General features: G+C 39.5%; 2 protein-coding genes and 2 pseudogenes across 2 annotated transcripts; 3 read left to right on the top strand and 1 right to left on the bottom strand.

Moving 5' to 3' along the window:
* Positions 1 to 663: 663 nt before the first annotated feature.
* On the top strand, positions 664 to 13499 carry LOC137744962 (uncharacterized). The gene is made up of 3 exons (XM_088682900.1): positions 664 to 1016; positions 12612 to 13191; positions 13284 to 13499. The coding sequence occupies exons 1-3, from the start codon at positions 664 to 666 to the stop codon at positions 13497 to 13499; spliced, it is 1149 nt and encodes a 382-aa protein (XP_088539026.1).
* Positions 3673 to 6455, top strand: LOC148691576 (uncharacterized; annotated as a pseudogene).
* Positions 13500 to 15814: 2315 nt separating the features above from the next.
* On the top strand, positions 15815 to 16660 carry LOC148691577 (uncharacterized; annotated as a pseudogene).
* Positions 16661 to 21889: 5229 nt separating this feature from the next.
* On the bottom strand, positions 21890 to 23318 carry LOC137735935 (uncharacterized). The gene has a single exon (XM_068475287.2). The coding sequence runs from the start codon at positions 23316 to 23318 to the stop codon at positions 21999 to 22001; it is 1320 nt and encodes a 439-aa protein (XP_068331388.2). The 3' UTR covers positions 21890 to 21998.
* Between the last annotated feature and the right edge of the window lie 2775 nt (positions 23319 to 26093).

The following is a 26093-nucleotide window of genomic DNA, read 5'->3' on the forward strand; positions in this document are numbered from 1 at the left end:
TCCGCCCCGGGCCGAGATGTGACAATTTGGTATCAGAGCCTAACCCTAGCCGTGGTGTGCCGACGAGGACGTCGGGCCCCTAAGGCGGGTGGATTGTAACATCCCACATCGCCCAGGGGAGTGATCCTTATATATATATTCCCATCCCTACTTAGCACGAGGCCTTTTAGGAGCTCATTGGCTTCGGGTTCCGTAGGAACTCCGAAGTTAAGCGAGAAGGGGGCTAGAGTAATCACTTGATGGGTGACCCATTGGGAAGTTGCTCGTGAGTTCCCAAAAACAAAACCGTGAGGGATGGTAAGCCCAAAGCGGACAATATCGTGCTACGGTGGTGGAGCGGGCCCGAGAAGTGATCCGCCCCGGGCCGGGATGTGACATTAAATATTAAACACAAAATTTTTAACTAAACATATTATAATGTGGTCTATTTATTAGAACAAAATGAGCATGAAGGCGTGAATTCAAGGGTTCTGTCAGATATCACAAATCGTGATAACCAAACTTCTACTAGAATGTGTACTCATATAGGACTATTGGCACATTCAAATAGGTCACAAATATCTGATGGGATGCTCTCAATTCCTCCCCACAATGGTGAGCTTAGTATATAATTCTATCTATATATAGATATATTATTAGTTACAAAGAAAATTCTTATACTGAATGTTGGATATTCATGTAAAAATATTAGAAGAAGAACATGCAAATGGAACCAATCATCATGTGTGCCAAAGCAGAGGAAGAAAAAACCACAATTGTGCTAAAAATTATAATGAGAATCGGGGTATCCTAAGTTACCAATTACTTGCTCTAACCACATGTCCGTACTGCTATGCACGATTGTTTACTCGAGAAACTTTGAATATGTGTTGCTTGAAAGGAAGAATTGCTTTACCCCCAATACAGTCTCCACTAGAAATGGTTGCTCTTTTCTTTGACCAAACAAATGAGGGTAGACACTTCAGGCAAAATATTCAAGCTTACAATCACGCATTTGCATTGACTTCAATGGGAGTACACGTGATAGGAGCATATTTATGCGACTTAATTGGCTTGGTCTCGTACATTTACGTTGCGTTTCTTTAGTTATTTTAGTCCTTTATGCCATTTTCGTGTGTTTCTAGGTTCATATGGCTAAGGAAGCAAAAAGGTGCATTTTGGAGCATTTTGGAGCAAAATTGGGCTTGGAATGGATAGCTTACGTTAGGAGCAAAAGGAATGGACAAAATTGAAGAGGATTCCTAATCAAATGAGGAATCTTAGTCAAAGAAGGTTTCCTACTTCAAGTAGGAAAGTTAAAGCCAAGGTTTCCTATTTTGGGTTTAATCTTTCCTAGAGCCTTAATGACTCCATATTTCAGCAATATCAAAGGTTCCTACCTATTCAAGGTCACGAAACTTGCAACCTTAAGCCATGCCGTGAGTCCCTTTGTGTCTCCCTTCCTTGCCGTGCAAGGAAGGGCCTTGTTTCCTATTTTAAACCATTTAAACACATTCATTCATCAAACCATCTCAGCCATTCACTCAAACACCCTAAACTACAACCTTGCAGCCGCACCATATTCTCATTCATTCACATATTTTCATTCAGCCACATGCACTCATCATCATTCAATCTAGCTGTCACTCACATGCTTTCCCATTTCATTATTCATTCAACTTTCATTCACCCTAATCACTCACATGCAAGCATCTTCCCTTTAAACTTCAAAGCCGTGCAAAACAGCACCCCCCTTTGCATTTCCAGCTTCCCACTTCATCATTGCACCACATTGTCTTCCATATTCCCTTTTTAATCCACATGCATTCATCATCATTCACCCTAGCTTTAATTCACATGCAAACACATTCATTTCCAGCACCAAACACCCCAAGGCCGTGCATTTCATACCCTTTCCAGCATGAATCATTTAAGTGTGCCGTGCAATCCCTATGCCATTGCAGCCACCAACCAACCTAGCTTTCACCCACATGCTCTCCCATCATTATTCCCTCTTTAATCCATGCAGCCATATGCTTTCCCATTCTATAATTCAGCCACAACTCCCATCATCATTGCAGCACATTCACTTCCATATTCCCTAGCTGGTTTTCCATTCATTCCCTTCATAATTTCAGCCACACTTCCACATGCATTCCCTCTTTAATCATTCCCTCCTAGCTGTCATTCACATGCTCTCCCATCCATTCTCTCCCTATAAAACCATGCAAATCATTCACACAAAAAAGACACAAAAACAAGAAGCCTAAGCCTTGCAAAACAGCAACCATTCCCATACACACACCATCACACATCCTGATTGCCGTGCATCCCCTTCAATTCCAGCATTTTTCCCTTCCATTTCCACCACTCCTCATCCCTCCAAAACACTACCCAACAATTCCCCATCCCTCCAAAACCTATCCTTAGACCTTGTGCCACAACAAAGAGGAGGAGAAGAGGGCCTAAACGTTCATACAATTCAAGTTTGAGTTGTTGGAATTTTTAGGTGTTTTCTCTCCTTGATATTCAATGATTAAATTTACTTATCTTTGTCTTGTACGTATGAGGAACTAAACCCCCCCTTTGCTAGGGGGGATTCGAAATACATGTTTATGCTTGCGATATGATTTGATTACTTCTAATTGCGTTTCATAAGTTGTGAATTCAATTTACTTATCTATGTGAGTTACATTGATTTGTGTACGTTGGTTGAGAGTGCACGCTTAATTATCATGCATAAATTGGATGCTAGGATATAAGGAAATTTCACCTAATCGTTATGGAATTATATTCAAAAGTAGTAAAGGTTGATGATCTCAATTGCGTTAAGTAAATTCTTGGCATAAGTTTCATGCAATCATAGTAACAAGTGCTTCGTCAATGCTTATGGTTTTCATAGAACTTAATGATTCTTGCTTGTATCCCTATTATGCAATCATGTAGGGGACTTGTGGGGAATGTTTTGGGTTGTCGTATGCAATCATCCAATTCAATAACGTTAGGAAAATCTGAGGGTTAATTAGTGCAATTCACGGTTAATCTGGGGCGTTGAGAATTCATGGTTTATTGAAAAGCAATTAGAAATCGTTTTGTGTGCAAGTATAACATGTGTGGAGATGAGCCCCTTAGTTAGCTTCCTATCCATTCAATTCCATCAAATTCGTTTTTACAATATGTTCTAATTCAAAAAGTTAGTTTTGTTTTTAAATTCGTCCAAAACCAATCCCCCTATATTTTGTTTAGTCTTAGTCATTACAATCTTTCTTATTTTGTGTTTTTAAGTATTTGGAGTCTTGTGGACTTATTTTGAGTTTTTGTTAAGTGAGTTAAGTGTTTTAAAGGTTAGTTTTATTTATTTGAGTCAGTTTAAAGTGTTTAGCACCCCTAGTTAATCCCCGGTTAGAACGATCCCTACTTACATCATTACTACAATTGTCACAAATAGGGTTTAATTTATGTGTCACATTCGTAACGCATCAAATTTTGGCGCCGTTGCCGGGGATTGGCAAAGTTGCTAATCCCTTGTCTTGAGTCTTGTTTAAATTGTTTGGTTTCTGTTTTGTTTTAAATTTTGCACCGTGTGTATGTGTTTTGTTTTTGTGCCATGTGTGACAACTTATTTTCTTACTTGTGCCGAGTCTATTAAGTGGGTTACTTATCTTGTTTGCTCTTGTGTGTAGGTACTAGTTTATGACCCGTAGCTCACAACCTGTTCGTGAGCATATCTCCGACTTTGACGGCGATTTCGAGAGGACTTTGAGAAGGAAAAAGAAATTGCAAGAGTCTAATCCTCCTAGTCCCGAACCTGAAGTAGAAAAGCAAGAAGTTGAGGTTGAAGAAGAGGCCACGACAAAGTTTGAAGGGGAAGTACCAACCATGGCAACGGACAATCGAACCATCAAGGAGCTTTCTGCCTCGGGTTTGGCCAATGCCGCACCATTATGCATTCAATACCCTGCGGCTGCCCAAGGCAAGACCGATGAATTCGAGTTGAAGTCAAGCTTGTTGCACCACATTCCGAAATACCATGGGCTTTCCATGGAAGATCCCAACAAGCATCTCAAGGAGTTCGAGGTTGTTTGTTCGAGCATGACACCCATAAATGTCGATGGGAAAATTCTGATGATGAAGGCTTTTCCATTCTCACTTTTGGAAAAGGCGAAGGATTGGCTTTACGAGTTAGCACCCGGAACGGTTACATCTTGGGATAGTATGAAAAGAGCTTTCTTGGAGAAGTTTTTCCCAACTTCAAGAGTCATTCTCTTGAGGAAACGGATTAGTGGCATCCAACAAAATCAAGGTGAATCGTTTCCTTCTTATTATGAACGTTTTAAATCACTTGTTGCTTCTTGTCCACAACATCAAATGAAGGCGAAGCTGCTCATTCAATACTTCTATGAAGGACTCCTTCCTATGGAACGCCAAATGCTTGATGCCTCGGTGGGAGGTGCGTTGGTGGATAAAACTCCGGGGGCTGCAAAAGTTCTAATTGCCAACCGAGCACATAATGCACAACAATACGAAGGTGTTGGACAAAGAGACCCCCCACGGCCACAAGTGAATGAGGTAAGTTCTATGCCCGAAATTCAATCCTAATTAGCTAACCTTACTTCTATTGTTTCTCAGTTGGCCGAGGGAATGAAGATTCATGGACCAAGTGTGTGTGGTGTGTGCTCTATGCAAGGACATGCCAACGATCAATGCCCTAAATTAATTGAGAATGGGGGTTGGGAATCTGCCAATGCTGTGGGTTTTGGGAACCAAAATCAACCACGCCATGATCCATACTCTAATACCTACAATCCGGGGTGGAGGGACCATCCAAATTTCAAATGGCGGGATCCTCAACAACCCCAAGAAGGATTTAGGCAGCAACCACTGGGCTTTTATACAAAGCCATTCGTCCCCAATCAAAACCAAGTGCAATCTGCCCCAACAACCTCAGGTATGTCTTTGGATAATGATCAAGTTGTTAAGTTACTTACTACTTTGACGCAGGAAGTACAAACTCAAAATAAGGAGAGACAAATCCAAGACAAACGGGTGGACAATTTGGAGAAGCAAATGGATCAAATTGCCGAATTTATGGGGCAAATTAGAGAACAAGGCAGATTGCCTAGTTCAACCGTTATGAACCCAAAGGGAGGATTTGAAACCGCTAAAGCCATCATGTTGAGAAGTGGTAAACGGGTTGGAACGAACTCAAATACATCCAAATCAAGTCAAGACGAGGAAGACAAGTTGCTGCAAGAAGAAGCACGGGAGCAAAGCCCACGGCCAAGGATGACCAAACCTTGCCGAATTCATCTAGTCCTCCTAAACCATCCCAAACCACCAAGGTAAGTCCCAATTCGACTTTTTCTAGTTCTATTCCACTAAATGTGCCCTTTCCTGGCAGGTTTAGGCAATCAAAGAAGGAAGAAGCCGAGAAGGACATTCTAGAGACCTTTCAGAAAGTTCAAGTCAATATCCCGCTCCTTGATGCGATTAAGCAAGTCCCGAGGTATGCTAAGTTTTTAAAAGAACTTTGTACAACAAGGAGAAGGATCTCGAACAAAGAGGTGGTTCAAGTAAGTGAAAATGTCTCTGCTGTGTTACAAAGGAAATTACCCCCTAAATGCAAAGATCCGGGTAGTTTTACAATTCCGTGCGCTATTGGTAATACTAAGTTTGAACAATGCATGTTAGATTTAGGTGCTTCTATTAATGTCATGCCATATTCCATTTATGCATCTATGAATCTTGGTGAGTTAAAACAAGATGGTGTTATAATTCAATTGGCCGATCATTCTAATGTTTATCCCAAGGGAGTTCTTGAGGATGTTTTAGTGCAGGTCAATCATCTCATCTTTCCTGCAGATTTTTATGTCTTAGAAATGGAGGATTCGAGCCATGCTCCATCATTGCCACTCTTGCTAGGCCGTCCGTTCATGAAAACAGCTCAAACAAAGATTGATGTGGCCAAGGGAGCATTAACAATGGAGTTTGGTGGTGAAATAATTAAATTCGATGTTTATAACTCTATTAAGAATTCTAACGATAGTCATTCTTGTTTTGTCATAGGTGTGCATAAGGACAAAGGGCCGAAAGGATCCACACTTACCACGAAGGATGTATCAAGCACCACCATTGGAGAAGAACTTGGAGTGATTGCCCTACAACCACCCAATATGGCCGAAACTTCAAATGGGGACATTGTTGATAGGGCTGCCGATTTTGAACCTTCACTACAATATGCTAGTAAGTCTCCAATCCCAATTCCGATTCCCATTTCAACTAATAGGTTGCTACCTTGTTTGGTGCAGGTACCCAATCAATTTCAAGGTGGTGGGAGCTTTTACAGGGACTTTAGGAATCCAAACGCCAGAATCAGGGAGGATCACTATCCCCTCCCATTCATTGAGCCGTACTACGAGAACTTTATTGAGCATGTTGTGGAGGAGATCCCATTGCATGCTGTGGGTCCTAAGTGAGAAAAGAAGGTTTCGTCCAGCTACAAGACGTAAAAGAAAGCGCTACTTGGGAGGCAACCCAATACACTGAATAAAACAAAGCTTGTTCATTGATCTCCGAGAAATTACAAGTGCGGAAAAAAAAACAAAAAAACAAAGAGAAGATGGAGCCTTCACAAAGGTTGTTTACGTGAAGCCCCACTATGTGGCAAAACTCTAGGAGCGGGAGGCATCGGAGTGGGAGGCATCAGAGCGGGAGGCATCGGAGCAGGAGGCATCAAAGATAGATCATTCGAGGCCTCAATACTTGGTGGAACGCTAGATGACGCAGGAAAAAGGTGCCTCTGGAAGAAAGCCGCAAGCCTTTGACGGTCACTTTGAATTCGACCTTGAGATTCTTGCATCTCATCAAGCTTCCTCTTCATGCCTGTCGAATAATTATTTGCAAGCACGTGCAAACTTCTATTCTCGTGCTTAAGCTGTTTGATCTCTTGCTTAAGATTTTCCACCTCCGCCATCAATGATTCAACTTGACGGGATCGAGCAAGTAGGCGTTGGCCCATGTTGGAAACAGAGCCCGCACACTGAACACTGAGAGCTAGGGACTCTTGAACGGCCAACTCATCGGACCGTCCTGAAAGCAGCCTGCTATCTTTAGGAGTGAGGAGGTTCCTAGCTACTATCGTAGCTGTTGTTGCATCCGTCATCACGGAATCTTCACCTGTAAGAGGGACATTAGAAGATAAGAAAGACGGGCACCATACATTACCTTGACGCGGCACAACCGGATCACTGCTGAGACTCAAATCTAAGCAAATGTTAGATGGGTTAGCCATTTTCAAAGATGTTAAAAGAGAAAGGTTGGATGGAGTAAAATCTCAAAGGGCTGGAGACGATTTTCACGAATGGGCAATATTCAAAGTGTGCATGTTAGAGGTGATCGATCACCTCTACAAAGGGAGAGACGACACAACCACCGATTCAAATTGAAGAGACACCACTCTTCAAAGCCGGATTTTCCTGCGTAAATTTCGCCAACTCTTCAGACACAATCTCGGCTTTTCAGATAACGCGTGCAACTTTGTCAAAAGCTCTCTGACAAAGTTGAAAACACGTGGAGGTCTTTATTCCAACTACACACTTTTGCCGACAAGCGAGGGTGACAAAGCCGCAATCTCTGCTTTTCAGAAAACGCGTGCAACTTTGTCAAAAGCTCTCTGACAAAGTTGAAAACACGTGGAGGTCATTGCCGCATCCGCACTACTACTTGCCATTACAATTCTTATATACGTCAACATTCATGGCAAGGTATACATCCAAAAACCCATGACTCTTCTTCTCGGCCGAGAATGTAGCTGCAACCAAACCTCTCAAACATGCTCAGTTTTCTTCTTCCCTTGAGTACACCTATTCGACCAGTGATGTACCCCCAAAGAAGATACCAGATGCCTGTAGTACAGATGAAGCAGGAGGAAAAGGTAGATCGAAGCATGTGGAGACAAGCGCAACAAATATATGTGCTGATTCATTCGCTGCTTCTTCAAAAGCAAAAGTATCTCATATCATCAAGGGCGAAAGCAAAGGTATCTCATATCATGCTCTTTCCCTGTCTTTTCCTTTGTCCTTGTTATTACTCGCATGGCAAAGTGAAAGAGAGCAATCAGCCGGCACTTGGAGTCAGTCTTCTGATCTACCCTCTTCAATACGAATTGGAAAGATTGAACAAAGAAACAGGTCATCACCTCCACCTCGTGCTTGCCTGCCATGTGTCAGAATCCTCCAACCCAGTTCAAGAGTAGCCTGTGGACAATCAACGATTGGAAGAAACCAGAAAATCTTCCAGTCAAACTAAAGATCAAGCCTCAATGCAATCACCAAGGAGAAGATGGAATTTACACTCCATAACCAGATTTGTGTCCCTAAACTCTTCTCTTTGTTAGTTACATTCTGCCATGTTTAGTATGTTTAGTTGCTGTTTATGTGTTTACTTTTGTTTGGTGTGAATTTAGGCTTAAAACATTGAGGACAATGTTTGATTGAAGTGTGGGGGGGGGGGGGGTAACTAAGTATGTTGATGCAAATTCGTTGGATTTTATCACCCATAACTTCAAGTATTGTTCCTTGCTGTTTTAAAATGTTTTTAAGCTGATTTGGAGTGTTTTAGTGTGTTTTGTTTTATAACTCCGAAAATCACATAAAAATTTGAAAAACATGTTTTGAAAAGCCTAAAAAGAGTGTTTTGAGTCGTTTTTGTGTGTTTGTGTCTTAGGGTACCTTCCAACGCAATGATGAGGATTTGGTTTTTAATTGCATGACTATTAAAAAAGTGTTATAAACATGAAGAAAGGTTTGATTTACTCTTGGTATATGCTTGGTTATGGTTATAATGTATGACTTCATATGCAATCATAAAAGAAAAATTAGTTTTTGTAACATGCTTGAAGGAAGGAACTCAAACAAACGCTACAACCTTGTGAGACTTGAGCCTAAACGTTATTTGGAGAGTTAAAATCTGTGCATTATTGTTTTCTAAAAGTCGTACATGATCTCATAATTCTTTGCTTGGTTACTACTTAGAAGGCGTTTCATCATATAGTTCCAAGTGCTAGAACTCATGCCCATTTCATTCAAAGCATGTTATTGATTTGCATAACACATATTCAAGAAGAAGTTGTGTAGTGACCACCACCAAAGCCAAATTGTTGTGTATCCTACTTCATTATTTGTTTAAGTTAACCCCGTTGAGCCTTGTTAAGCCTTTATTCCTTGTTAACCCACATTATCCACACCTAGCCTAGTTTAGGACAGTCCACACCCTTATTCTTAAAAGATAGTGAGCATAACTTAAATGAATTCCTTTTGAGTTACATTATGCAAGAAAATGAGTATGGGGGAAGGAATGTTTGTTCTTAAGTTTATATGTATGTTTTGAGATTCAAAAAAAAAAAAAAAAAAAAAAAAAGCTTGAAAAGATGTAAGAATGAGTGATTAAGTGTTGAATGTTGAAGAAAGGGTCCAAAACACCAAATCTGGCCCCTAAATTGTCTAAATTTTCCCTTTTTGTTCAAAAGTTGAGTTTTCATTCAAAAGTGAATTCTAAGTTGATTCGAATGCTTTGCTCACTATTTCTTTAAGAACCTTTGTTTTCCATATCCCTTCTTTGTTAGCCAAACACCCCAAGCCCCATTACAACCCTTGACTTCTATCTTGAGTGTTGCGCATTTCAATTTGTAGAGTTTGAATTTGGCATGAGCATATGGTGTCACTGGTTCTCGCGTCTAAGTAGTAGCATTCCATTCATGAGATCATATCTAAACATGCTTATTAACTCCAGAAATTGCTTTCTTTGTGATACATATATGTGAGTGTTCGTTTTCATGTTTACATCAATCTTCTCACATATGACTAGATTAGGGTGTGTAGTTAGAAAATCTGAGTGAAAATTGGGTGCATATCTTGTAAGGAATTGAGCAAATTCTCTAAAGCATGTTACTACATTCAAAACATGGTTTTAAATGCTTAATTGTGAACTAGTATGTGGTGACTATGAGTAAGAATGTACTTAAGTGTGAAGATGACTGAAATCTGTGGAGATAACGAATTTTAACATGTCATGTGCATTGGAAATCCCTGAGGCAGCGTTGGAAGGTTTAGATTGTCTTTTGTTTGTTTTGTTTCGTTTCGTTTTGTTTAGTTTGTTTGTTTTGCTCGAGGACTAGCAAAAGCTAAGTGTGGGGGAATTTGATAGGAGCATATTTATGCGACTTAATTGGCTTGGTCTCGTGCATTTACGTTGCGTTTCTTTAGTTATTTTAGTCCTTTATGCCATTTTCGTGTGTTTCTAGGTTCATATGGCTAAGGAAGCAAAAAGGTGCATTTTGGAGCATTTTGGAGCAAAATTGGGCTTGGAATGGATAGCTTACGTTAGGAGCAAAAGGAATGGACAAAATTGAAGAGGATTCCTAATCAAATGAGGAATCTTAGTCAAAGAAGGTTTCCTACTTCAAGTAGGAAAGTTAAAGCCAAGGTTTCCTATTTTGGGTTTAATCTTTCCTAGAGCCTTAATGACTCCATATTTCAGCAATATCAAAGGTTCCTACCTATTCTAGGTCACGAAACTTGCAACCTTAAGCCATGCCGTGAGTTCCTTTGTGTCTCCCTTCCTTGCTGTGCAAGGAAGGGCCTTGTTTCCTATTTTAAACCATTTAAACACATTCATTCATCAAACCATCTCAGCCATTCACTCAAACACCCTAAACTACAACCTTGCAGCCGCACCATATTCTCATTCATTCACATATTTTCATTCAGCCACATGCACTCATCATCATTCAATCTAGTTGTCACTCACATGCTTTCCCATTTCATTATTCATTCAACTTTCATTCACCCTAATCACTCACATGCAACCATCTTCCCTTTAGACTTCAAAGCCGTGCAAAACAGCACCCCCCTTTGCATTTCCAGCTTCCCACTTCATCATTGCACCACATTCTCTTCCATATTCCCTCTTTAATCCACATGCATTCATCATCATTCACCCTAGCTTTAATTCACATGCAAACACATTCATTTCCAGCACCAAACACCCTAAGGCCGTGCATTTCATACCCTTTCTAGCATGAATCATTTAAGTGTGCCGTGCAATCCCTATGCCATTGCAGCCACCAACCAACCTAGCTTTCACCCACATGCTCTCCCATCATCATTCCCTCTTTAATCCATGCAGCCACATGCTTTCCCATTCTATAATTCAGCCACAACTCCCATCATCATTGCAGCACATTCACTTCCATATTCCCTAGCTGGTTTTCCATTCATTCCCTTCATAATTTTAGCCACACTTCCACATGCATTCCCTCTTTAATCATTCCCTCCTAGCTGTCATTCACATGCTCTCCCATCCATTCTCTCCCTATAAAACCATGCAAATCAGTCACACAAAAAAGACACAAAAACAAGAAGCCTAAGCCTTGCAAAACAGCAACCATTCCCATACACACACCATCACACATCCTGATTGCCGTGCATCCCCTTCAATTCCAGCATTCTTCCCTTCCATTTCCACCACTCCTCATCCCTCCAAAACACTACCCAACCATTCCCCATCCCTCCAAAACCTATCCTTAGACCTTGTGCCACAACAAAGAGGAGGAGAAGAGGGCCTAAACGTTCATACAATTCAAGTTTGAGTTGTTGGAATTTTTAGGTGTTTTCTCTCCATGATATTCAATGATTAAATTTACTTATCTTTGTCTTGTACGTATGAGGAACTAAACCCCCCCTTTGCTAGGGGGGATTCGAAATACATGTTTATGCTTGCGATATGATTTGATTACTTCTAATTGCGTTTCATAAGTTGTGAATTCAATTTACTTATCTATGTGAGTTACATTGATTTGTGTACGTTGGTTGAGAGTGCACGCTTAATTATTATGCATAAATTGGATGCTAGGATATAAGGAAATTTCACCTAATCGTTATGGAATTATATTCACAAGTAGTAAAGGTTGATGATCTCAATTGCGTTAAGTAAATTCTTGGCATAAGTTTCATGCAATCATAGTAACAAGTGCTTTGTCAATGCTTATGGTTTTCATAGAACTTAACGATTCTTGCTTGTATCCCTATTATGCAATCATGTAGGGGACTTGTGGGGAATGTTTTGGGTTGTCGTATGCAATCATCCAATTCAATAACGTTAGGAAAATCTGAGGGTTAATTAGTGCAATGTTAATCTGGGGCGTTGAGAATTCATGGTTTATTGAAAAGCAATTAGAAATCGTTTTGTGTGCAAGTATAACATGTGTGGAGATGAACCCCTTAGCTAGCTTCCCATCCATTCAATTCCATCAAATTCGTTTTTACAATCTGTTCTAATTCAAAAAGTTTGTTTTGTTTTTAAATTCGTCCAAAACCAATCCCCCCATATTTTGTTTAGTCTTAGTCATTACAATCTTTCTTATTTTGTGTTTTTAAGTATTTGGAGTCTTGTGGACTTATTTTGAGTTTTTGTTAAGTGAGTTAAGTGTTTTAAAGGTTAGTTTTATTTATTTGAGTCAGTTTAAAGTGTTGAGCACCCCTAGTTAATCCCCGGTTAGAACGATCCCTACTTACATCATTACTACAATTGTCACAAATAGGGTTTAATTTATGTGTCACATTCGTAACGCATCAACACGTGGATGAAAGAATAAATATTGGTGGTTGTGGGATTTACACATTTCGTGCTCAAGGTGCATTATATCATAAGATTAGTGGACTTTTACTAAATGAAGGGAACATACCGCGATTTTTACAAGCTTATATATATGACACTGAGCATGAAGTTGAAAACCGAATGTGTGAAAGTGAAGTTTTAGATAGATGTGTGGTTGAAAAGTTACAACAAATGTTGAACAACCATAATCCTTTTGTTCATACATTGCGAAGCCTCAAACAACGCCAAGATTTGCCGAATTGCAAGTTGATCCTAAAAGAGCAACCAATAGATCGGTGTCAATATAGTCTACCATCAGCATCACAAGTTGCGGCAATTATAATAGATGGACATAATGCTACAATTGCAAATGGAAGGGATATCGTGGTGGAGACAATTAGTGGAAGACTTTCCCACGTCCGAGTTTATGTCGAATTTTATGATCCTTTACAATATCCACTATTGCTACCTTACGGTACATATGGATGGGATGTTAATAGTCGTGATGATGGTGGAAAAGCAATAACATGTTGCGACTATTATGCTTATATGTTACAGGTTTGTACTAAATAACATAATTTACTTCCCAGTATATATAGACGAATGATGATTCCCATATTAAAAGCAATATATGAAATTTGCTTTTGCAGATACGCCATAATGGATCATCACTTTTGCTTCAAGGTGGATGTCTCTTGCAACAATATGTTGTAGATAACTACATTAAAATTGAATCACAAAAACTTAGATGGTTGCATTCTAATCAAGCCACAGTTAGAGCGGATCTCTACAAAGGACTTGAAGACTCTTTAAATGCAGGTCAACACAATGCAAGTATATATATTGTTTCAGTCATCGTTATTTAGAAATACAACTTTGTTTAAAGTGTATACAAGATATATAGCTAATTGAAAATAAAAAACTATCAGGTAGCATCGAGCGTAGAATTATTTTACCATCATCATTTATTGGAAGCCCACGTGACATGTACCAATGATATCAAGACGCAATGACTCTGGTTCAAAGATTCGAAAAGCCAGATCTTTTTATTACTATGACATGTAACCTAAGTTGGGAAGAAATCAAAAGCGAATTACTCGCTGGACAAACTCCACAAGATGTCCCTGACTTACTCACTAGAGTATTTCGTGCAAAACTTGAGCAACTAAAAGAAGACATCATTGAAAAGGGGGTATTGGGCAATGTTGTTGCTTACACATACGTTATTGAGTTTCAGAAATGTGGTCTTCCACATGTGCATATGGTGGTGGTGTTAGATAAAAATGATAAGATCAATAACCCAGATGAGTATGACCGAATTGTTAGAGCTGAAATACCAAATGAAGATGTAGAGCCTCAACTTTATAATGTGGTGTTAAAGCATATGATTCATGACCTGTGTGGGATTCATAATCCTCAATCTCCATGTATGAAAAATGGGAGTTGTAAGAAAAGTTTCCCAAACTATTTGCACCAATCACTATTCAAGGGAATGCGTATCCAATTTATCAAAGGCGAGGAAATCGATTGCCCGTCTCACTTGATCGACAAGGAAACATAATAGTTGATAATAGTTGGGTCATTCCATATAATCCATGGTTGCTGTTAAGGTATGATTGTCACATCAATGTTGAAATTTGTGCAAGCATAAAAAGTGTCAAGTACTTATATAAGTATGTTTACAAAGGCCCAGATAGAGTGACAGTCGAAGTGCAATAGACCCTGAATACGATGAAATAAAGCAGTTTCAGGATGCAAGATGGGTTTGCACACCAGAGGCATTATGGAAGATATTCAAGTTCATTATTAATCGAATTTACCCATCTATTAAGCGAATGCAAATACATCTTCCTAATATGCCCCAAGTTCAATTTCGTGCTGACGAGAGCATAACAAATATTCTACTTGATGAGAGTACAAGAAAGACAATGTTGACTGTATTTTTTACACTTAATCATGTGGATGCAGAAGCGCAACAATACTTATACATGGAGATCCCATCACATTACATATGGATTCAAGCTCAAAGAAAGTAGTCTAAAAGAATGAATCGTAACAAGGTTATTGGGCAAATATATGCAGTTTCACCTGCTAAAGGCGAAAAATTTTACCTTCGGATTCCTCTTAATCATATTAGAGGACCAACATCCTTCACAAACTTGAGAACAGTTAATGGGGTTTTGCATCCAACATTTAAGTAGGCAATAGAACAACGAGGTTTGTTAGAAAGAGATGACAGTATTCGACAATGTATGCTAGAGGCCTCCACAATTCAGATGTCGTCAGCTTTAAGAAGATTATTCGTCACCATATTGGTATATTGTGCACCAATTGGTGTTCGAGGGTTATGGGATGAGTTCTATCCATTCATGATAGAAGATTATCTTTCCATGACTAACATAACTCCTACACTTGCTACCAACAGACTCTTGCGTGAGTTAAACATACTTTTGGTTCAATTTAATAAGAGTGTAAATGAGTTTGATTTGCCCCAAATGACAAGAGGAAATGAATCAAGTTCATGAATGACAAGATGTATTGAAGATGAAATATCCAAAGGTATTCCACAACAAGATCTTGATGCAATTGAACGCTTAAATGATGACCAAAGAAGTGTGTTTAACATAATAATGGGTGCAGTTCAACGATCGGATAATGCAACTTTTTTTGTGGATGGTCTTGATGGAACTGGAAAATTGTTAGCAAACTTGAGAAGGTTGGGGCACATAGCATTAGCAACAACATCATCTAGAATAGCAACTATGATATTGCCTGGTGGGAGGACAACACATTCTAAATTCAAGATACCGTTTAGTCTTGATGCATCATTGATGTGTTCGATTACTAAGCAATCTGATTTAGCAAAGCTAATATAAAAGGCAAAGGCAATTATCTAGGATGAAGCAACAATGATGCATCGTCATGCATTTGAAGCACTCGATCGAACGTTCAGAGACTTAACAGATATTGACTTACCATTTGGGGGGAAGATAATGATATTTGGGGGAGATTTTCGACAAGTTCTTCCTGTTATCTGAAAAGGAACCAAGTCCGAACTAATCCAAGCAAGTGTTGTTAAGGCATCGTTGTTAAGGCATCATTTTGGTCACAGGTAAAGATTTTAAAACTCAAATAAAACATGAGATCCATAAATGATAAGATTTTAAAACTCAAACAAAACATGAGATCCATAAATGATCTTGAGTTTTCAGAATTTTTACTTCGTGTTGGTGATGAGAATGAAGATGTTATTATGGATGATATGGTAAAACTACTTGAATGCATGGTGATACCATGGGAGAGTGAGCATTCCATTAATCAATTAATTGCCAAAATCTTCCTTGACTTAGAGGATCATATAAATGATGCAACCTACATGGTGGAAAGGGCTGTGGTAACTCCTACAAATGAAGACGTTGATCTGTTGAATGAAAATATAATCAATATGTTTCCGGGTTTAGAAGAGATAATGTATTCATTTGATTCAGTTGAGGATGACGCAAGGAAATTGTATCAGCCAGAGTTCTTGAATTCAATCTCACTTGGTGGTTTGCCTCCACACAAGTTAACTCTGAAAGGAGGTGCTCCAATCATGCTTTTAAGGAATTTTGATCCGAAATTGGGATTGTGTAATGATACAAGATTATTGTGTCATGGTTCTTACTGAAATCTTATTGATGCTGAAATTCTAATTGGACAATTTGTCGAATCCAGAGTTTTCTTACCAAGAATCCCTCTCAAAAGTACTGATATTGCTGGGCTTCCATTTGAACTTACAAGAAAGCAGTTTCCAATGAAACTAAGTTTCTCTATCACTATAAATAAATCTCAAGGTCAGACAATACCACATGTAGGCGTTTACCTTCTAGATCATGTCTTCAGCCATGGACAATTATATGTGGCTTTATAGAGGGGGGTCTCAAAATCAATCACAACTGTGTTAGTAAAAAATGGCTCCATAGTAGGCCAACAAGGTGTATTTACACAAAATGTAGTATACAAAGAAGTCTTGCTTCATGCCAACTAATTATGGTGATTCCTAATAGGTAACAACTTTATTAACGATAACCTTTCAATATGCATTTCTCACTTAGCAATTAACTCTTTTTATTTGATTTATAATTTTCTCACTATCGTTTGTAGATTGGCAATGAAAATTTGAAGCATCAATCATGAACAAATGGGTGGAAATTGCAACATTAATGTCAATATGTAAACTTTCTTTTCAAAAGAAACAGTGACATATAGACTATATGAGTATTGTGAATAATGTACATATTGTTATGTAGGATTTATATTTTGACATTTAAATTGTTTTGTATTTTGCTATGAGTACTTAATGTTGTCATCTACTATTTTTTTATTTACATATACTTACTATTGTTCATGGGCTTTAGGTATGAACTTGCATCTAAAATCGCATGTTGTTTGATAAGTGCATGAATCACATTTAAATCATTACTTTACGCAGAGTAAAAACGAAAAACAAGATAACTTTTTAAGACGTGCATGATAAAAAAAAAGTTCCTCTTTGCACAATACATTTAAAGCATATCTTGACAATTACAATGGGAAAAACTAACGCAATATACCTTTAGGGGGGCGTAGCGCCCGTGATGCAAAAATGTCTCTTGCATGCACGTTAGTGCGTGCGGAGAGGCTAGTATATATATAAAGAAAAGACCCACCCACAGATCATGTCGTCGAGTTGATCGTGTTCGAACTAGAATAGCCAAAGTCATCGATAATAATCGCACCTAAGCATAATATTAGGACCCATTAGTAAAACTCCACTAAAGCAATTAAATTTGGGAAAACGGAGTGCGGATTTGAAATCAGGGCGTCAAAATATGCTAAGGAAGGTCCTGAGCAAATTTTGTAAAAAGTCAACGAAAAGGTCGACGGTCAACCCTAAAATGTCAGCCGCAAGGCCCGATGGTCAACTGCGTTAAGACTTTATAATTTCATTGAATGGATGCCAAAAACGGACTCGGAGCGTCGAAATTAGCCTATGAGGAATCCTAAGAAAATTTCGAAAAATCAACCCAAGTTATATTCCAAGAATATTCTGAGCCCAATTCAGAAATGGCCTAGCCTGGAACAAAGGCCCAAAGGCTTAAGCTTAAAGTTTTGGGTCAGATTTGGGCTTAGGCCCACGGATCCGAATTAGCCCCTTTCTTTTTCTTTTTTTTGTTTTTTGTTTTTCCTCTTCTTCTTCTCCAGGAGGTTGCCACTGCAACCACCGGGTAAAGCCCAGCTCTGACCACCTAGTTTCTTCACTAAACCTAGCCTTCCAATATATCAAATCCAAGCTCAAAGAACAAGGAACCGAAATGTACCTTTTGTTTCCTAAACCGTGGCCGGAGTTGGCTAGAAAACGGCTCGAAGCTACCAAGAAAATCTGGGATATCTTCTCGGCAACGGTTCTGTACCAAAACTCACATCAAAACCCTTAAGAAAGTTAGAAACATACGCTAAAAGAAGATCCAAGACGTTTTGGGTGATTTTTAGAACTTACCATCCTTAGAATTCAAGAAATCTCGTCGAGAAGTATGGCGATGGTGCCATCGTTGCACCTGTGCATCGAGCATAGTACCAAGTCCAAGTAAGTGTTTGAGAGGAGCAAGAAGGATAGGGACGGTTTGGAGGGTGCATTGTCCGGCTTGGTGTTTACCACTACACCGTCCTGGTGCAGTCCAAGGAGACGAGAGAGGTAGAGAGCTCTGATAGAGATAAGTGAGGGGATAGAGAGTTGAGAGAATTAGAGAGATGGGTGAGGTGGAAATCATCCATTGGGAGAGTGAGGTGAGAGAGATTTGAATATTGAGAGATAGTGTCCTGAGAGATAAGGAGGCACATGATGAGTTTTTGTGTGGGTGTGGTTGTAACACCCCACATCGCCCAGGGGAGTGATCCTTATATGTATATTCCCATATCTACCTAGCACGAGGCCTTTTGGGAGCTCACTGGCTTTGGGTTCCATGGGAACTCCGAAGTTAAACGAGTAGCGCGCGAGAGCATTCCCAGGATGGGTGACCCATCGGGAAGTTCTCGTGTGAGTTCCCAAAAACAAAACCTTGAGGGCGTAGTCGAGGCCCAAAGAGGATAATATCGTGCTACAGTGGTGGAGTGGGCCCGGGAAGTGGTCCCCCCCGGCCCGAGATGTGACAATTTGGTATCAGAGCCTAACCCTGGTCGTGGTGTGTCGACGAGGACGTCGGGCCCCTAAAAGGGGTGGATTGTAACATCCCACATTGCCCAGGGGAGTGATCCTTATATGTATATTCCCATATCTACCTAGCACGAGGCCTTTTGGGAGCTCACTGGCTTCGGGTTCCGTAGGAACTCCGACGTTAAGCGAGAAGGGGGCTAGAGCAATCCCATGATGGGTGACCCACTGGGAAGTTGCTTGTGAGTTCCTAAAAACAAAACTGTGAGGGAATGGTAAGCCCAAAGCGGACAATATCGTGCTACAGTGGTTATGGGAATATACATATAAGGATCACTCCCCTGGGCGATGTGGGATGTTACAGTGGTTGTGGGTCCCATGGCCAGAAAAACTAATAAAATAATAAAAAGATCCAATCAGAAAATAATAGAATAATCATTTAGTATTATAAAATACTATAAGATAATTAGAATAGTAATTTCTTCAAAAATAACTTTCGAATTTGTAGTTCCTCAAAAGTTTAACCGTAACTCTGATTTCTATTTTGATTGTGCCTACGAGTTCGTAGCATCGAGTACTTTGAGAATACGTTAAAATAGTAGCTTGTACATGTCATGGAAGGACAGTCAATGAAAGTCAATATCCTCGCCTCTAGGGCATTTTTGTCAATTCACACTTTTAAAATTAATAAAATCTTAAAAGTAGGGGCGGGTTGTCACATGAGAGCCTCCTCTTCCAACTCAACCTCAGCTAGGTCACATCGTTGATGGAGCAAGTTGTGAAACTCCAACAGTAGGTAAAGGCCCAAAATGCTCACATCACGACCCAAATTGCCCATATTGCTACGCAGGAGTCTAGGATGGCCCAGATCATCTCTACTCTTTAGATGTTCGGCTTTCACATCTCAGCCATTGCATCTCCTCCTCATACATCTTCAATCTCCTAGGCCCCCGACCCAGCATAGCCGACCATCAGAGTTGACAGTGACGATTTTGTTTTGTTTTTTTCTTTCTTAAATATTCATACTTTTTCAATTTTCTCCGGCTTGTACATACATTTTCTTATTTATTTTAAATCAATATTTTTCCTCATCAATTACTGTTTCTAATTTAATTTATATTTTTAAAATTATTTTGTTTAAAATTCATTTTATAAACATTTTTTAAAAGAAATTAAAAAAACATTTGTGCGACGAAAGACTTCGTCGCATAAAAGTAATGGAAAGCAAATATTCATCACACAAAATCCTACCTAAGAATTCTTCTCATCCCCAGTAATTTAGCACGATGACAGGACTTTGTGGTGATAAATCATGTTATAAGAAAAACTTCATCCCTCTAAACTTTATGCGACGAAGTATCGTTTCGTCACTCTAGCTTTATGCCACGTAGATCTTCGTCCCTTTAAACTTATTGCAACAAATCCCTGTTTGTTGCACAAAATACTTTGTCCGACGACTGTTCTTCATCCCTCTAAACTTAGTGTGACGAAGCATTTATTCGTCGTGTAAAAGTGTCACATCCCGGCCCGGGCCCTCACCACATCCCGGGCTTGACTCCACCGTAGCACGATATTGTCTCCTTTGGGCCCCTACCACACCCTCACAGTTTTGTTTTTGAGAACTCACACGATAACTTCCCAGTGGGTCACCCATCCTGGGAATGCTCTCGCCAGAACTCGCTTAACTTCGAAGTTCCGATGGAACTCGAAGCCAGTGAGCTTCTAAAAGGCCTCGTGCTAGGTAGATATGGGAATATACGTATAAGGCTTACAGGATCCACTCCCCTGGCCGATGTGGGATGTTATAATCCACCCCCCTTAGGGGCCCGACGTCCTCGTCGACACACTTCCGGCCAAGGATTGGCTCTGATACCAAATTGCCACATCCTAGCCGGGGCCACCACCACATCCCAGGGTCGACTTTATTGTTGCATGATATTGTCCTCTTTGGGCCCCTACCATACTTTCACGGTTTTGTTTCTAGGAACTCACACGAGAACTTCCCAGTGGGTCACCCATCCTGGGAATGCTCTCACTCGAACTCGCTTAACTTCGAAGTTTTGATGGAACCGGAAGCCGATGAACTCCCGAAAAGCCCCGTGCTAGGTAGATATGAGAATATATATTTATATATATATAAGGCTTACAGGATCCACACCCCTGGGCGATGTCGGATGTTACAAAAAGACTTTGCATGACAATTGTTCTTCTCTTCATCACGCATGACCTTTCTTTACGAGCCTTGAGTGACAAAGTGGCGGCGACGAAATTCTTCTTTGCGCAACGGTTGGTGTTTCATCGTAGTAGTGTTAACAACGTGTTATACCATTGATCCTTTTCACTAATGCTGCCTATTCTTCCATTAAATTTAGGGGTATATTAGGAACTCCATCTACATCACTAAAAATGAATTTAAAATGAGAAATGAGAAAGGAAAAAGAACAAAAGAAAAATCAAAGTTTTTTAGTGTTAAAAAAAAAATTGAATACACATGAATTTTTTTCCATAGTTCATTATGTGATTTATTAATTGTTTATGTCCAACCACAATTCAACCTTCTACCAACTTTGAAATCGCATTGTTTAATATTTACAAGTTGCAAAAGTCCAACTATTTTTAATTTGTTTGTAGTTCAATTTCTTTTTGTTTTATATTTAAAATATTATCTATAAATCTTCATTTGTGTTTTAGTTTCTTCTATTGGTTTTTTTAAGTTTTAAGTTGAAACTCCTAATATACTTCTAGATTTAACAGAGGAAATATGATGTAAGTGAAAATGACCAAAGGTGCAACACATTGTTAACTTTGATGTTGCTAACCTTGTGGCCTAAAGAAACTAATATGAGAGTTCAAGGACTACAATTGAAATAGAGGTATAAGTTCAAGGATGATTGCTACAATTAACCCATAACTGTCAAGCAATGTACAATGATTTCTCAATTTGTTCTATTGAAGTTCTAAAATTCATTCAATAAGCAGCAGATTACAAAGGGAGACAATGGAAGAAAAAGAAGACTGAGAAAGCTTGGACCTCTGTAAAATGAACCTTCGGCATAAAAACCTCCTACAAGGAGGACAATTGACCAAAGAAAAAAAAAGAGCTCCTCCCACTTGACATTTATTACATGAATTAAAGATAAACTCCTGCATATGCTAATTGAAGATATCGAACAACAATGTAGAAAAGCACTGTAATTCAAGGTGAAGAAAAGGGAAACTGCCAACTTTTGCTAACATCATAAGGATGCCCAACATCACTCCCAGCGTTGCTACCTGCAAATAGTCCTGGGAGTAGCCCTACATCACTTCCAGCACCATTACCTCCAAAAGATGCAGAAGGCAGATCCATATGACTTTCCGTACGGACTCCAATGTTGAATTGATGTGGCAAATGCCCAAATACTCCATTGTTTGATCCAGCCTTGTCGTCCCCAATACGAAATCCAGTATCCTCATTGTAAGACGTCATACCGAGCCCTAGATCACTTCCCACATTACTAGTAATACCTGCAGCTTTAGTCGCATAACTAGGAAAAACCTCTTGCTCCATCCCAGTTCCACCATTCATGTCTTCAGAATTCATCAAAGTCAACCTTTTATCGCTTCCATCCCCACCAACTCCCCAATCGCAAAAAGGACGACTCTCCTTGTAATTTCCATATTCGTTGTCACTTCCAACATAGTTTTGATATTTGAAGAATCCACTATGGACCCCCATGTTATCCCCAACGCCACTTCTAGGACCTTCAACACTCCTTATTTTCTTAGGCAACCCTAAATCACTTCCATCACAATTGCCTCCCAAGTTCCAAAAAGGCATCCCCATGTCATTTGCAATAGTAAAATTACCAAAGAGCGAGCTTGGTGGTATCACGATGTCACTCCTAACACTAATAGTAGGACCATAATTGTTCTGAATTTGCTTTCCCAGGTCTTTGTACATAAACAAAGACTCGGGAAAATCACTTCCAATTTGGCTTATCATTTCTGACTGATCTCCACCCCCTTGTGAAGGAGTACTTGGCGGATGATTAGGATTCTCCTGCTCAAAATAATCGATACGTTTTTGGATTTCTTTCATCCTCTCCTCTAAAGAAAAAACCACGCCAGTTAGATCATTATCATCAAATTCAAACAGGGGCTTACCTTTTTCAATAATTTGGTGCAAGACATTATTTGTGTTCAGCTCATTGTTCTTTTTCATAATCTTTCTGATTTGCTCTTGCATTTTGGCTGCCCTGTCCTTCAGGTAAGTCTCTTGGCTCATCATTTTCTTCCACCGCTCGAGATCTGGTATGCTTTGAAACCTGGCAATCAATTGTTCCACCACCGTGCGATCCGGCCACACGGTTGGCTCCTCACCGTCTTCGCCATAAACAATGATAAACGCACTGATGTCGCATAAGGTGGTTAGTTCACGCATTTTCTTCACCAAGCATGCATTTCTCTTTCTAAAGCTAGATTTTCTAGCATTATCATTCACTATCCATGCAAGCTTGACCTTATTTCTAGTCATGGTTGATGATAGTCTAATGCTCTACACTCCTGACCCCTCCCACCTAAGGGTATAAATAGATACGTCGAAAACAGTGATACGACTCTCATCATCCACAAACACATCATGGGTGCAATGTTGATATGGAATGAAATTAAAAAATGCATCTTGGAAGATAGTGGTAATTAGTTATGACGATTTAATTTGAAAAAGGGGTGAGATGGTAAGTTATCAAATCACTTTTAATGTTTGTATATCCTCTTAAAAGGAAGAGTTTTTCCTTTTCAGGATGCAAGCATTTATGCACACGATATAGAATGAGATTTTTGAAGTGTCAATAACACTTTCCAAAAAAAATAGTCAATAAAATTAAAACAAGATATAAAAAAAATGTGGAAAACTCTTCGCAATAAACATATGTTCGTCATGCAAGAATATTATCTTATAATATTAAGTGACAAGAAAGTTCGTCGGTTAATGTCACTTTCAGTGACAATAACCATATTTCATCACCAAAATGCAACTAGGGTTTGGTTTGGGTTTGGGTGACAAAGTTTTCAAAATTTCAGAATTTTTTAATCTAAAAGTTTTGACAGCCCCCTCTCTCTCTCTCTCTCTCTCTCTCTCTCTCTCCCTCTTTCTCCTTCTCTCTCTTCTTCTCCCTCTCTTTACCTTTCCCCCTATATGTCCTCTTAGTCCACACTCCATCCTTCTTTCTTATCCTCCGGCCTTCATTTGAAATTTGTCGGACCACTAACTCCATATTTTTCCATCTCTATCTCCTATCTCCATTATCTTTGTTATCTACCCGTTAAGGTCGCTCCTCCACCACCATTGGGTACAGTAAGCAATAACTGTTGTAGCCTATTTTATCCAACAAAAAGAATAGGGCCGGCGGCAAGGGTAGAGAAATAGAGAGAGATGTGTTTGTAGAATTGTAGGGAAATGTGTGTGTTATCCCTCCTACGTTGTGCCTTTATTTATAGTAGTAAAGGGAGAGAAGATATTCCTTCATCCCCAAGGAATACAAGTTGTAATAGGAAAGGATTACTAGAATCAAATCTACTCTAGGATTTACACAATCACATTTAAACTAGGAAAGTTTACAACACTCCCCCTTGAGTGTGTAAATACTCAAAGTAGATTCAACATCATGCAGAAGTTGAGGAAGTCAACTCGGTGACACTAATTCTAAGGAACAACGCTTATTCTCAATAAGGTAGGAACTTACATAAGTAAGTAATTCTCACTAAAAAAACCCTAAGGCTATGGCAAAAACCCGAGGAGGGACAAAATCCATAGTCTAAGGAAATGTGTGAGAAATGCAAAGCCAAAAGAAACGTCTATGGGACATCATCAGGGATATCACTAGCCCAAGGTGGGTGCCTCGTTAAAACCTAGTTAGGTAGCAAAAATCCAGTGGCAAAAATGCTCCTAATCTTAGGGAAAAAGAGTACATTAAGATCAAGCCAGTATCCTTAGGATACTCCCCCTGAGTTTAACACAATTCCAAAGAGAAATAGCAAAGTTACAACTCAGAAAGTTTACGCATACCAATTCCATGGGCAAGCTTCTGAAACGTCGTCTTAGGCAGTGATTTGGTGAAGAGGTCGGCTAGATTGTCATGCGAACGGATTCGTGACTTCAATCTTCTGATGCTCTTGTTGTGAAAAGAAGAACTTTGACGCAATGTGCTTGGTGTTGTCTCATTCGATGTAACCCTTCTTGAGCTGTTCGCTGCATGCTGCATTGTCTTCAAAGATCGTTATCGGGACATCAACGGTGGGATAACGATCACATAAGCTTCGAATATGGCCCACAACTACTCTCAACCGAAAGTATTCCCGAGTTGCTTCATGTAAGGCGAGAATTTTAGCATCGTTAGACAAAGTGGCAACTAAGGTCTGTTTAGTTGACCTCCAAGAGATTGCAGTGCCTCCAACGGTAAAGACATAACCCGTCTGAGAATGTGCCTTATGCGGATCAAATAAGTATCCTACGTCGGCATAACCAACAAGGCAAGAATCGACTTGAGTAGCAAAGGGTGTGGCATCACTCGAAGATCCGTAGTACCCTTAAGGTAACGGAAAATGTCTTTTACGCTTGTCTAGTGTCTGCGTCTAGATGCATTACTGTATCTTGCTAAAAGATTAACAAGGAAGGAGATGTTGGGTCTAGTGCATTGAGCTAAGTACAATAAAGCGCCCATTGCACTTAGATAGGGACCTTCAAGCTCCAAAATCTCTTCATCATCCTCCTTTGGATAGAAGGGATCTCGTTTTGCATCTAGCGATTGAACGACCATAGGAGTACTTGAAGGCTTCATTTTATCCTCATTAAAGCGGCACAACACCTTATGGGCGTAGTTTGATTGATGTACTAGGATTCCATCTGAACAATGCTCTATTCGAGACCAAGACAAAATCAAGTCTTATTGGAGTTATGCCCTGAAAGTCAATCTTTGGAAGAAACCTTTCAGGGCAATGTCCGTATGTATAGATAACTCTAATACAACAAAAGGCAAAGTCACTTATTAAGACTATCTCAATGAACAATATACGTCCAAAATTAGTGAGTCCACGGACAATGGATCGATGGAAGAAGTAATCTAGAGATGTTAGATTACAGAGACCTTCTTCACATAACCATAATGTCCAAAAAGGTTCGTAGTCATATGATTGTTAGAATGACACTAACAATTTGGATAGACTAGTACGTACTATGTCTACTTTAAATGGGAAGGATGGAAAGTCTCAAGCTATTCGTGTAGTGACACTAAGACAAGTATGTAGGTGC

Source organism: Pyrus communis, chromosome 13 (assembly GCF_041283825.1).
Source record: "Pyrus communis isolate YQ-2024b chromosome 13, ASM4128382v1, whole genome shotgun sequence".
In the NCBI taxonomy this organism is placed as follows: Eukaryota; Viridiplantae; Streptophyta; class Magnoliopsida; order Rosales; family Rosaceae; genus Pyrus; species Pyrus communis.

Bases quoted from the DNA above. Each gene is read 5' to 3' on its own strand.
- LOC137735935 (XM_068475287.2), bottom strand. From the start codon at position 23,318: ATGACTAGAAATAAGGTCAAGCTTGCATGGATAGTGAATGATAATGCT.
- LOC137744962 (XM_088682900.1), top strand. From the start codon at position 664: ATGTTGGATATTCATGTAAAAATATTAGAAGAAGAACATGCAAATGGA. The intron at 1,017-12,611 runs ACACGTGATAGG...CGTAACGCATCA, and splicing joins GCATTGACTTCAATGGGAGT to ACACGTGGATGAAAGAATAA. The intron at 13,192-13,283 runs GTTTGTACTAAA...TTGCTTTTGCAG, and splicing joins ATTATGCTTATATGTTACAG to ATACGCCATAATGGATCATC.